Below are 14829 nucleotides of genomic sequence, written 5' to 3' on the forward strand. Positions count from 1 at the left end.
CGCACACTCCGCTGCAGAGTGAAAATCTCATTTTGGAATTTGCATCTTGCACGACACGGAGTGATATTTATCTGGCTGCTTGAAGAAATTTGCGTACTTGTAATTAAATTATTAAAGTAATTACACTAATATTTTCCAGCTCCGTTTTATTTTGTAAATGGTTAGGAAGGGCTTGGGCTGGTGGCGACCCTGAATTTCTGAATTTTTATCATTATTTGTGTGAAAAAAGCAGCTAGAAATGCAAGTAACGCATATGGCTCGACGAGAAACGTCGTAAAGACAGTAATACGTTACAACGTTTTGCAGGCCGCACTGATGTGTTGATAGCCTACAAGACCCTCCAGTATCGGTCCATCGGGGAGCGTGCCATGCTTCGCCTGATAACGAGCTGGACGCTGGGACGCCAGAGCCTCGGGTACGAGGGATGCGACGACGGCCTGGCTGCTCTCGCCGGCCTCACTGACACCACGGCCAACAACCAGCTCGCTATGGACCTCGCGTGCTTCGTCGCTGCCGACTGCATAGACTCCTGCTCTGCGTCGGGGTACGTACGCCACTGAAAGCCCCAACCACCAATCTTACATCTACTACTCTTGTACTCTTCTTACATTTGTCCTTACACTGCCATTCACTTTTCCTATACCTCAAGACAACATTCCATTAGAACTACTGACGGCCTTGGGAGAGCCAGTCATGACAAAACTCTACCATCTGGTGAGCAGGGTGTATGAGACAGGCGAAGTACCCTCAAACATCCAGAAGAATATAATAATATCAATCCCAAAGAAAGCAGGTGTTGACAGATGCGAAAATTACCGAACTATCAGTTTAATAAGTCACAGCTGCAAAATGCTAACGTGAATTCTTTATAGACGAATGGAAAAACTGGTAGAAGTCGACCTCGGGGAAGATCAGTTTGGATTCCGCAGAAATGTTGGAACACGTGAAGCAATACTGACCTCACGACTTATCTTAGAAGAAAGATTAAGGAAAGACAAACCTACGTTTCTAGCATTTGTAGTCTTAGAGAAAGCTTTTGACAATGTTGACTGGAATACTCTCATTCAAATTCTAAAGGTGGCAGGGGTAAAATACAGGGAGCGAAAGGCTATTTACAATTTGTACAGAATCCATGTCGCAGTTATGAGTCGGGGGCATGAAAGGGAAGCAGTGGTTGGGAAGGGAGTGAGACAGGGTATTAGCCATTCCCCGATGTTATTCAATCTGTATATTGAGCAAGCAGTAAAGGAAACAAAAGAAAAGTTCGGAGTAGGCATTAAAATCCACGGAGAAGAAATAAAAACTTTGAGGTTCGCCGATGACATTGTAATTCTGTCAGAGACAGCAAAGGACTTGGAAGAGCAGTTGAACGGAATGGACAGTGTCTTGAAAGGGGGATATAAAATGAACATCAACAAAAGCAAAACGAGGATAACGGAATGTAGTCGAATTAAGTCGGGTGATGCTGAGGGAATTAGATTACGAAATGAGACACTTAAAGTAGTAAAGGAGTTTTGCTATTTGGGGAGCAAAATAACTGATACTGGTCGAAGTAGAGAGGATATAAAACGTAGACTGGCAATGGCAAGGAAAGCGTTTCTGAAGAAGAACGGCTGCCGGAAAGCCTCCGTGCGCGCTCGAATCTCTCTAATTTTACATTCGTGGTCTCCTCGGGAGGTATAAGTAGGGGGAAGCAATATATTCGATACCTCATCCAGAAACGCACCCTCTCGAAACCTGGACAGCAAGCTACACCGCGATGCAGAGCGCCACTCTTGAAGAGTCTGCCACTTGAGTTTGCTAAACATCTCCGTAACGCTATCACGCTCACCAAATAACCCTGTGACGAAACGCGCCGCTCTTCTTTGGATCTTGTCTATCTCCTCTGTCAACCCGACCTGGTATGGATCCCACACTGATGAGCAATACTCAAGTATAGGTCGAACGAATGTTTTGTAAGCCACCTCCTTTGATGATGGACTACATTTTCAAAGGACTCTCCCAATGAATCTAAACCTGGCACCCGCCTTACAAACAATTAATTTTATATGATCATTCCACTTCAAATCGTTCCGCACGCATACTCCCAGATTTTTACAGAAGTACCGGCTACCAGTGTTTGTTCCGCTATCATATAATCATAAAATAAAGGATCCTTCTTTCTATGTATTCGCAATACATTACATTTGTCTATGTTAAGGGTCAGTTGCCACTCCCTGCACCAAGTACCTATCCGTTGCAGATCTTCCTACATTTCACTGCAATTTTCTAATGCTGCAACTTGTCTGTATACTACAGCATCATCCGCGAAAAGCCGCATGGAACTTTCGACACTATCTACTAGGTCATTTATATATATTGTGAAATGTCCATGCGTTCCGCCAGCGGCCCCAGCGTGTTCTGACACTGCACGGACCTGGCTCCTCCTGAGTACCAAACTCGCCCACTCACACTACCCGGGAAAACAACGACGTCGCCCCAAAGAAAGGGCTCAATAATAAAACGTAATCAAGAACAGGTGTTTATTCGGACCACAGTAGAGAAATGTAATAACCAAGGAAAAATTCTCTTCAACAAAAAACTATTACAACTTCTGATACAGGCCTGGAACATTGCATAAACGTAGAGAGACATGAAGACTGTGTCACTGATAGTCGCTAAAGACAGAGCTGAGCGTCTTGCGGTGTCGATGGAAAGTCGTTGGTCCCACTGTGACGGCTTCCGACCGGGCTCTGACTGATGGGCTGCTAAGAACCGGCGCAGTAACTGGCCCAGAGCTCCGGTGCAGCCGACTGCCGACTTGTTGGCTTGCGCCGGGCTATATACCTGGGACACAGAAGATCAAGTTCCGCACACGTGACATTCCCGAGAAAATAGGTCCCTGGCTCGGAGGACCTCTGGCGATTTTTTTGCCGCCTGTCGTCCTTGTTCGACGCTGGCCGGGGAGGCTACGCCTTGCACGTATGCAACCCCGTAATGCTTCAGTGTCTAAGGGGTTATGGGTCTCTTTAGGCGACCGTAGGGTACATGGCAGCATATTCGTCATTAACATGTAGGAGGTAGAACGCCTTCCGTAGAATGTGTAAGTAGCGTGAAGCGCACTTTGAATGTATCCCAATGGCTGAAAGTGTAAAAGATTTGGTCGCCACCAACGTTAGCCACACAACATATAAGAGGTTGCGCTGAGTTGGATAATTACTTAATTTATTTATAAGAAAACTCACAAAAGTACATTCATTGTGAAGTAAGTGATAAAAATGGAATGTAATTGTTAATATGATCCACGCAGTGTTCTGGTCAATCAAATATTGAATAATGTAAAGAGAGCACGAACACTGTGCATATGTGCACCTTGCAGCAACATTGCTGAAAACAAGATCTATTCCAAAGCATTTGTTTTAAATAAGAAAAGGACACTAATTATTGGACCTGTGCACATGGCAACACTATAGATGGGCTAACAAGGAAAACAACACGGTAAATGGCGTAGTTAACTGAGACGTAGCATCGGTACACTGGATAAGATTGGAGGCAAAATTATTTATTCCCTAAAACATTGATGTAATGCTTCTATAGACTGCTGTTGCCTGGTAACTAAGTACAAATGCTTGTGAAACGCTATACGTTTCACAACAGACTCGTGTGCCCACGTGGTTCGTGGAGACACAATTTCTACTTACAGTCGCCATATTTTAGTAACATCAAACCATGCAGTCGCGAACAATTAACATCTTACACAGGACACATTTGAACAGACAAACAATAATGGCAGATGACCAACAAACTCCAATAGTAACCCATGTGGATGGTTTCCACCGGGCATAAAGTAATTAGACAAAGAAAATTCACAAAGAAGCAAAAATTTCCAAGATTCTGAAAAGATTAGAATGCATACACACGCAGTTGCAGGCACACAAACATTCACACTGAACCGTGGGGGCTTCAACGTATGCAACACCTTTGTGCTATGTTCTTCTTACGGATCAAAGTCAAGTCTAGGAATCAAACTGAAAGTCTGCAAAAGACTTGCATTCCTTGCTGGGACCCAGCAAATCAATCTTTATAAGATGAAACGCGAGACCAAAATCTAAAGTCTCCCCTCTTGCTATGAGACAAAGGGCCACGCGGTTAAGTCAGCTCACCCTTCTTCGAAGAGACTTCAGCTGCAGACCCTCGGCGAGCTGGAAGCAGACTGACTGTCCACACACTCTAACGTCTCCCACGCGACACCGTGGCCAGGAAAACCCAGAGATGAGGCTTCTGCCACCAACCTAACACCGGTAACATTCACACAAAGGGGCAAACCTCTTTGCCTACCTGAAAACTACACTACTGGGCAATAAATTGCTACACCAAGAAGAAATGCAGATGATAAACAGGTATTCATTGGACAAATATACTAGAATTGACATGTGATTACATTTTCACGCAATTTGCGTGTATAGATCCTGAGAAATCAGTATCCAGAACAACCACCTCTGGCCGTAATAACGGCCTTGATACGCCTGGGCATTGAGACAGACAGAGCTTGGATGCTGTGTACAGGTACAGCTGTCCATGCAGATTCAACACGTTACCACAGTTCATCAAGAGTAGTGACTGGCGTATTGTGAGGAGCCAGTTGCTCGGTCACCATCGACCAACCGTTTTCAATTGGTGAGAGATCTGGAGAATGTGCTGGCCAGGGCAGCAGTCGAAAGGCCCGTACAGGACCTGCAACAGGCGGTCGTGCATTATCCTGCTGAAATGTAGAGTTTCGTAGAGATCGAATGAAGGGTAGAGCCACGGGTCGTAGCACAGTTGAAATGTAACGTCCACTGTTCAAAGTGCTGTCAATGCGAACAAGAGGTGACCGAGACGTGTAACCAATGCACCCCATACCATCACGCCAGTATGGCGATGACGAATACACGCTCCCAATGTTCGTTCACCGCGATGTCACCAAACACGGATGCGACCATCACGATGCTGTAAACAGAACCTGGATTCATCCGAAAAAATGACGTTTTGCCATTCGTGCACCTAGGTTCGTCGTTAAGTACATCATCGCAAGCGCTCCTGTCGGTGATGCAGTGTCAAGGGTAACCGCAGGCACGGTCTCCGAGCTGATAGTCCATGCTGCTACATACGTCGTCGAACTGTTCGTGCAGATGGTTGTTGTCTTGCAAACGTCCCCATCTCTTCACTCAGGGATCGAGACGTGGCTGCACGATCCGTTACAGCCATGCCGATAAGATGGCTGTCATCTCGACTGCTAGTGATGCGAGGCCGTTGGGATCTAGCACGGCGTTCCTATTACCCTCCTGAACCCACCGATTCTATATTCCGCTAACAGTCATTGGATCTCGACCAGCGCGAGCAGCAATGTCTCGATACGATAAACCGCAATCGCGATAGGCTACAATCCGACCTTTATCAAAGTCGGAAACGTGATAGTACGCATTTCTCCTCCTTACACGAGGCATCACAACAACGTTTCACCAGGCAACGCCGGTCAACTGCTGTTTGTGTATGAGAAATCGGTTGTAAACTTCACTCATGTCAGCACGATGTAGGCGTCGCCACCGGCGCCAACTTTGTGTGAATGCTCTGAAAAGATAGTCATTTGCATAGCACAGCATCTTCCTCCTGTTGGTTAAATTTCGCGTCTCTAGCACGTCATCTTCGTGGTGTAGCAATTTTTAATGGCCAATAGTGTACAAGGTTTACCATTCTGTACGACTACCTTTGATTCTCTGCAGCAGACTAAATTACCGTATAGCAAAATGAAACACACCCACATTCAATCACTCGCGCGCATGCCGGAGAGTTCTGTATCACTGGAATGCAAATAAAATGATAATGAAAGGGGACCACAGGACCCTTTCACATCCATTGCTCTTCAATCCGAATCCCCGAATCGTTTGATGTGAAGGTGTTACTCTAATAGAGTTCGAGAGCCTCTGCAATGCTGTTTGAGTTTAGAGTGAATACCAAGTGGGCTGAGGCGTGAATGGGAAGGAGGCAGATGCGCTAAGGTTCCAAAGTCGTTATGCCAGGGTGGCGTAGTGGCCAGCGCACCTGCCTAGTCAGCAGGAGACCCCGGTTTGAATCCCTGACTTAGTACAAGTTTCCATTGGTCGCTTCAGACTGCATCAGTATACAGGGTGGTCCATTGATCATGACGGCGCCAAATATCTCACGAAATAAGCGACAACCGAAAAAGCTACAAAGAACGAAACTCGTCTAGCTGGAAGGAGGAAACCAGATGGCGTTATGGTTGGCCCGCTACATGGCGCTGCCATAGGTCAAACGGAACCCCTATTTTTTATTATATATTTGTGTACTACGTAAAGAAATATGAATGTTTTACTTGGACCACTTTTCTCGCATTGTGATAGATGGCGTTGTAATAGACACAAATATATCGCTCACAATTTTAGACGAACAGTTGCTAACAGGTAGGTTTTTAAAGTAAAATACAGAGCGTAGGTACGTTTGAACATTTTATTTCGGTTATTCCCATGTGATACATGTACCTTTGTGAACTTATCATTTCTGAGAACGCAGGCTGTTACAGCGTGATTACCTGTAAATACCACATTAATGCAATAAATGCTCAAAATGATGTCCGTCAACCTCAATGCATTTGGCAATACGTGTAACGACATGCATTGACAATGCGCTGACGCATGTTGTCAGGCGTTGTCGGTGGATCACGATAGCAAATATCCTTCAACTTATCCCATGGACAGAAATCCGGGGGCGTCAGATCCGTTGAACGTGCAGGCCATGGTATGGTGCTTCGACGTCCAATCCACCTGTCATGAAATATGCTATTCAATACCGCTTCAACCGCACTCGAGCTATGTTCCGGACATCCATCATGTTGGAAGTACATCGCCATTCTGTCATGCGGTGAAACATCTTGTAGTAACATCAATAGAACATTACGTAGAAATAAGCATACATTGCAGCCCATTACAAACAGTATTGTAAGGTGCTTAAAAAAGTTATTAGGAAGGCAAAAAGTATGTGGTATGCAGATAGAATAGCTAAGTCTCAGGATAAAATTAAAACCATGTGGTCAGTCGTAAAGGAAGTGGCTGGTCTGCAGAGACAGGTCGAGAATATAGAATCAGTGCGTAGTGGGGATGTCCGTGTTACTGATAAGTCGCATATATGTACAGTACTTAATAATCACTTTCTGAATATAGCAGGTGAACTGAATAGAAACCTAGTCCCAACAGGGAATCATACAGCGCTCTTAGAAAAAAGTGTTCCGAGACTGTTACCTGAAATGCTCCTCCATGATACTGACAAGAGGGAGATTGAGTTAATAATTAAATCACTAAAGACCAAGAACTCTCATGGATATGACGGGGTATCTAGCAGAATACTGAAGTATTGTTCCACGTATGTTAGCTCAGTACTTAGCCATATCTGTAACTTTTCCTTTAGGAGTGGTCGGTTTCCTGACCGATTAAAGTACTCGGTAGTGAAGCCACTTTATAAAAAGGGAGACAGGGATAATGTTGACAATTATAGACCTATTTCTATGCCATCGGTGGTTGCTAAAGTTATCGAGAGGGTTGTATATACAAGGTTACTGCAGAATTTAAATTCACATAATTTGCTGTCAAATGTACAGTTTGATTTTAGAAATGGCTTAACAACTGAAAATGCTATAGTCTCTTTTCTCTGTGAGGTTTTGGACGGATTAAATAAAAGGTTGCGAACGTTAGGTGTTTTCTTTGATTTAGCGAAGGCTTTTGACTGTGTTGACCACAAAGTATTACTGCAGAAGTTGGAACATTATGGAGTAAGGGGAGTAGCTTACAATTGGTTCGCCTCCTACTTTAAGAACAGAAAACAGAAGGTAATCCTCCGCAATATTGAGAGTGGTAATGATGTTCAGTCCCAATGGGGCACTGTTAAATGGGGCGTTCCCCAAGGGTCGGTGCAGGGGCCACTGCTGTTTCTTATTTATGTAAATGATATGCCTTCTAGTATTACAGATGATTCAAAAATATTTATGTTTGCTGATGACACCACCTTGGTAGTGAAGGATCTTGTGTGTAATATTGAAACATTATCAAATAATGTAGTTCATGATATAAGTTCGTGGCTTGTGGAAAATAATTTGATGCTAAATCACAGTAAGACTCAGTTTTTACAGTTTCTAACCCACAATTCAACAAGAACTGACATTTTAATCAGACAGAATGGGCATGTTATAAGCGAGACGGAACAGTTCAAGTTCCTAGGCGTACGGATAGATAGTAAGCTGTTGTGGAAAGCCCATGTTCAGGATCTTGTTCAGAAACTAAATGCCGCTTTATTTACCATTAGAACAGTATCTGAAATAAGTGACATTTCAACACGAAAAGTAGTATACTTCGCATATTTTCATACGCTTATGTCATATGGTATTATTTTTTGGAGTAATTCTTCTGATTCAAAAAGGTTATTTTTGGCTCAAAAACGGGCTGTTCGAGCTATGTATGGTGTAAGATCGAAGACCTCTTGTCGACCCCTATTCAATAGTCTGCGAATTTTGACATTGCCCTCACAGTATGTATTTTCTTTAATGTCGTTTGTTGTTAGCAATATTAGCTTATTCCCAAGAGTTAGCAGCTTTCACTCAGTTAATACTAGGCAGAAATCAAATCTACATGTGGAATGCACTTCCTTGACTCTTGTGCAGAAGGGAGTGCAGTATTCTGCTACATCCATTTTCAATAAGCTACCACAAGAACTCAAAAATCTTAGCAGTAGCCCAGACACTTTTAAGTCTAAACTGAAGAGTTTCCTCATGGCTCACTCCTTCTATTCAGTCGAGGAGCTCCTGGAAGAGCTAAAAAATTAAGCAAATTCCAGTGTTACATTCTTGATTTTCTTTATTTAAACTAACGACTTGTCGCCTGAATATGTTTCTTATATTTCATTTTATCTGTTTCTACAATCGTGTTATAATTTCATGTATTGACTCATTCCATGACCATGGAGACTTCTCCTAAATGTGGTCCCACGGAATAATAAATAAATAAATAAATAAATAAATAAATCGATAAAATGGGGGTCAATTATCCTTCCTCCAATAATGCCGCACCATACATTAACCCGCCAAGGTCGGTGATGTTCCACTTATCGCAGCCATCGTGAACCTTCCGGTTGCCCAATAGTGCAAATTATGCCGGTTTACGTTACTGCTGTTGCTGAATGACGCTTCGTCGCTAAATAGAACACGTGCAAAAAATCTGTCATCGTCCTGTAATTTTTCTTGTGCCCAGTGGCAGAACTGTACACGACGTTAAAAGTCGTCGCCATGCAATTCCTGGTGAATAGAAATATGGTACGGGTGCAATCGATGTTGATGTAGCATTCTCAATACCGACGTTTTTGAGATTCCCGATTTTCGCGCAATTTCTCTTCTACTGATGTGTGGATTGGCCGCGACACCAGCTAAAACACCTGCTTGGGCATCATCATTTGTTGCAGGTCGTGGCTGACGTTTCACATGATGCTGAACACTTCCTTTTTCTTTAAATAGCTTAACTATCCGGCGAACGGTCCGGACACTTGGATGATGTCGTCCAGGATACCGAGCAGCATACATAGCACACGCCCGTTAGGCATTTTGATGACAATAGCCATACATCAACACGATATCGACCTTTTCCGCAATAGGTAAACGGTCGATTTTAACACGGCTAATGTATCACGAAGCAAATACCGTCCGTTGTGTTGGAATGTTACGTGATACCACATACTTATGGATTTGTGACTATTACAGCGCCGTCTATCACAAAGCGAAAAAAGTGGTCCAACTAAAACATTCCTATTTCTTTACGTACTACAAAAATATGTAATTAAAACTGGGAGTTCCTATTTTTAAAAGAAACACAGCTGATATCCGTTTGACCTATGGCAGCGACATCTATCGGGCCAGTCATAGCGCCATCCAGTTTCCCCCTTCAAGCTAGACGAGTTTCGTTCTTTGTAGTTTTTTGTTTGACGCTTACTTCGTGAGATATTTGGCCCGGTCACTATCAATGGTCCACCCTGTATAAGCATCAAGAACAAAAATATTTCATTGTACATACCTTTGTTATACCGTAACAGAGTCTCTTTCGACCACACCACATTCAACAGTCGAGTGGTAGGGAGTGACGAAGAGAGAAGAACGCTGATTGTTGTGATGGCGTGGGTGACACTACCCACGGTTCGGTCACTATGCTCTTCGTATCGTGTGAACCGCAGAAAGGCTGTGATTAATACTGAGTAAACTACGAACTGCTCGGTCTTATTTTACGCGTGACAAAACTGAGATAGATTCTCGTGTGTGCAATGGACGACAATCGGTGCGTCATTGGTGAAAGAATGCATGTGCGCGATATGAGGTTTGAATATTTTCAGGACTGTGCTTAGATGGGAGTAAATCCTGAAAAGTATCGCATCACTCATTGATCTTAAACTATTGGCGATGAAGATGCTGACAGTATAATAGGACCCCTAGATAAGGCTCTCGTAACAATAGCAGAGGCGAGGTTAGACTAGTGACAGCTCGCATAGACGAGAATGAAACATGAGAACAGCCCAATATGTGGTAGTGGAGCAAGTACCCTCTGCCATGTACTTATCAGTGGTTTGCAGAGTATGGACGAACAAGTAGATTTAGATGTTATTAAAAGTTTCATAAGTTGCCTCAAAGATATGCACCGTTATTCTCGCGCAACGAAATTATTACTTCAGTTTCTCTAGTATTTGCACCCATCATCTTTATGTTCTGTTACTCCTTTCAAGTAATAGTACAAGATGGGTCTGAAAAGGTCGGTGCATGGTCTCCGAAAATTAATGAAACGTTAATTACGAACAGAATAGCTTCAGAGTAGTCATCATTAGGTGCAACACACCTCTGACATAGTTTGTGAAGCTGTTGAAAATTGTCAGTAAACGCTTCTTATGGAATCTCCCGAAGTAGCGTGGTCACGCCTTGTTGTATACCCGAAATGCCTGTGAAGCGTAAGTCATTCAGCATTAAGTTAAAGCGAGGAAACAAAAGAAGTCACACGTAAGTCAGCAGGCACAATGTAAGTCTGCAAGCATTCGTGGACGTTGTCACTGAAGTTAAAATGTTCTGGGTTATTAGGCCGCGTCATACTTTTAAAAGGATCAATGTTTCGACCCTTCTGCTGGGATCTTTCTCAGGATCTTCCGGTGTCCAGTACTGCGCCAAATCTGGAGAATAAGTACGTATTGAAGAACGGTCACATTGCGTTGAGCGAGAAAGTTGAGCCTGCGGATATCCAACAAGACGGGACCACTGTGCTTCGATCGAGTCCACAAGAAGTGTTTGCTGACAGTTTTCATCAGCTCTACAGGCGTTGTCAGGAGTGTGATGTAACCAGTGTTGCTTATTATGAAGACTGTAAACATATTTTATTTGAAACTCTTGTTTCCTTTGTTTTTTGAGACCCCTCACCGAACTTTTCAGACGCGCCTGGTATTATGAGAAATCTGAATAGTTGACGTTGTCTTCATCGTACCACATCAGTGAACTACTTGCTTCCCAGAGCCTGTCATCATTATATCCCAACGTGCTTTGATCTTGCTCTGAGATTTGTATGTCCTACTCCCATAGTTGATAGTATAAACTTCTCTAATAATATTTCGTATGGTATTAAATTATATTCTGTTATAGCCTATTACTAATGGCTCTTAATCGTACTGCAATCTTTGATAATATTTCTTCTCTTACTGCATGTTATTCTGATGCGTTGTGTCGTGCACCCTGCCTGTTTTTCGCTAGTTTTTGTTAATCTTACTTCTTGTATGAATCTGTAGTCTGCATTTTACATGTTTACCTTTTCTGAATGAATTGTAAGACATTTTATAATCTTACATTCATCTGTTAATTTCCATTTTATTTTATTGGCGTTTTTATGTAATCTCAATCAAGTTTTATTAGCCTATTGTCACATAATTATTTAATGGCAACTTGTTAGGTTTTATCAAGACTGTCATCTTTGACCTAGAATTTCTTTGATTTGTATTGCTATACTTGTGTCAATGTGCCATCATATTTTTGTCTTGTTATAATTTTTGATTTTATATTATCTTGGCAATTATGGTTTCTGTGGTAACTTCTGTTAAACCATGTATGACATCTAATACATTTGTGACAATTTTCGTGGGTATTTTGATCGATTTTAGGTTTTTTCTTTTCTTCGTCTTCCGTTTGGCATTCTCACATTGTCCACTTTTGTATGCTGTCCAGCTGACTTGCCTTTGATAATGGCTCAAAACCGAAACCTGTAGAAAAATGAAACATTATTACAGACAGCAGGGCGTTATGCATTTTTCAATATTAGTTTTTGTACCTTAGTGGACATTAGTTTCTTTGAAAATACAAAAGATTATTATTTATTCAGGGGTTTGTTACCGTTGTGTGCTATTTCTTGGTAGTGACTAATTTCGAACTTTAACGTTGATTCTCAAACCACTGCCGGCATTTGAGGTGTTCTTTACAGCATAATTCCACTAATATTCTTACTTGACATCAACGAAATAAGGATGCATATGAAAAAGGCATACAATCATAATACAGAACTTGTACATCCAGCAGAGTGTTCAAATCTATGTGAATTCCTAAGGGACCAAACTGCTGACGTCATCGGTCACTAGACTAACACACTACTTAAACTAACTTATGCTAAGAACAACACACACACCCATGCCCGAGGGAGGACTCGAACCTCCGGCGGGACGGGTCGCTCAGTCCGTGACATGGCGCCTCAAACCGCGCGGCCACTCCGCGCGGTCAGCAGAGTGAATCTAGCCAGCTGAATGTACTTCCGTGCTATGGTCATACCACATTTTATATGGATCTGTATTATGTAGATGTTATGCAAGTACAGTGACGGAATAAACGCAAAAGCCAGAAGAGCGGTGCGTTGTACACGAAAGATGGTAGACGTGTTTGTACATCTGAAAAACCACGTCTATCCAAATTCCGCGCCAGTCACATAAGAGTGGTCCCACTAGCGCCATTTTGAGGATGCACATCAGCTTACTTTAGATACACACTGTCGTCAGCGAGTAATATTATTGGGATTTCCGTCATGTGAAAGCTGTGAGTACCCTTGGAAAGGCATTCACCTATCTGTATATTAAATTATCAACTTATGAGACGATACCTATTCTTTGAAAGACGTTTTATATAATTTACGTAACTGTAAAGATGCGCATCTAGCGCGGACGCTAATAAATCGTTTGCGCAGTCAAATAAACATTTTAACAGAAGCTGAACGTTCCGCTTTGATCTAAATAAATGATGGCTGTAAAAACATTTATAGAGCTTCAGATTTTATCGTACTTCTGCTTGTAATGTAAAAGCGTAAAGAAGGTCGTCTTTAAGCCATAAAAGTGAGCGGTCTTGCTAGCATGCAGACAACATTATTAATTAATAAAATTCAAGTAATTTATGTTCGATACTGTAAACCGCCAAGTTATTGTTATGAAGGTGTTGATTGGTGCAAGAATTGCCTCGAAAGAAGGAGAAAAGTAATGACTGTAATTTGTGACAAAAAACGTGAACCAAGAAGCTAACGCAGGACAGGCTGTAATCTGATCGCACCATACAGTTAGAAAATTACTTATGTAAGTTATACTGTTTATAAATAAGCCCTAATTGCGTGTGAGGGTTATTTGAATATATTTAGTGTTTACCAGATTTCTTATTCTATTCTTTTCCTTTATTTTTTTTCTACCTCCACGTCATGTTATTTTTATAAATGTAAAACAGCCTTTACTACAGCAGGGAATACTGTGGCATCCTGGTCGTAGACAGAAGGCCGCTCCTTGTCTTCTATACAACTCATAGCTGCCCCATTTATTAATGATATCATTTGCAAATGCAAATTTTTTTATTATTCATTGTTAAAGGTCCCTTAGGTAATTATAAAATTCATACTGATTGTTGGGTTGGCAGGAGAGCCAACACCGTGTTACTAGAGGCCGAAATGCACGCCGATTTAACTCACGCAGGCGGGCGTGAGGAGGGAAGAACTATACTGACGGGAGGTCTGGAACATGACAAGGAATGAGAATTCAGAAAGCGGACGTGATTAGTTTCATACTTAACTTTACTCCATTAATGATGAACGTCGCTCTTGACGGTACATGATTCACAATATTATCTGTTCAGATTATAATAACTGAATATGGCGCCTTGCTAGGTCGTAACAAATGACGTAGCTGAAGGCTATGCTAAACTGTCGTCTCTGTAAATGAGAGCGGATGTAAACAGTGAACCATCGCTAGCAAAGTCGGCTGTACAACTGGGGCGAGTGCTAGGGAGTCTCTCTACACTAGACCTGCCGTGTGGCGGCGCTCGGTCTGCAATCACTGGTAGTGGCGACAGGCGTGTCCGACGTATACTAACGGACCGCGGCCGATTTAAAGGCTACCACCTAGCAAGTGTGGTGTCTGGCGGTGACACCACGCTGATTACGTAAGTATATCCGGCTTGTCCTTTTCCGAATAATAGAAGCCTTTGCGTAATCGAAAACTAGCCTCCTTCTGACAACGATCAGGAGCCGACCAGAAAAACAGACGTCTTCGACAGCTTTCGTGATTCCTGTGTCAAATCTGTGCCAAACTGGGAACACGACATTCTAGTATGAAACACAATATATACATAATTATCAGACTAAAATTGAAAAAAATTGAAATATATTTAACTTATTTTTTTTCTTTTATCACACTAGAAGCGTTAGTTACATCTGAGACACATCATGGTGACTTGACGTTAGTGAAGCCTGCCTTTAGGGTGACTAAGGCCTGTTA

The 14829-nt window shown here is 42.4% G+C and overlaps 1 protein-coding gene across 1 annotated transcript in view; it reads left to right on the top strand.

Moving 5' to 3' along the window:
* The first annotated feature begins 421 nt into the window (after positions 1 to 421).
* The window catches only part of LOC124551212, a 70318-nt gene continuing 55910 nt past the window's right edge, over positions 422 to 14829 (top strand). The window contains exon 1 of the mRNA XM_047126202.1: positions 422 to 544. Coding sequence (XP_046982158.1) covers positions 489 to 544 — 56 coding nt within the window. The 5' untranslated portion in view covers positions 422 to 488. The remainder of the gene's footprint in view (positions 545 to 14829) is intronic.

This window comes from Schistocerca americana, chromosome 9 (genome assembly GCF_021461395.2).
Source record: "Schistocerca americana isolate TAMUIC-IGC-003095 chromosome 9, iqSchAmer2.1, whole genome shotgun sequence".
Classification (NCBI taxonomy): domain Eukaryota; kingdom Metazoa; phylum Arthropoda; class Insecta; order Orthoptera; family Acrididae; genus Schistocerca; species Schistocerca americana.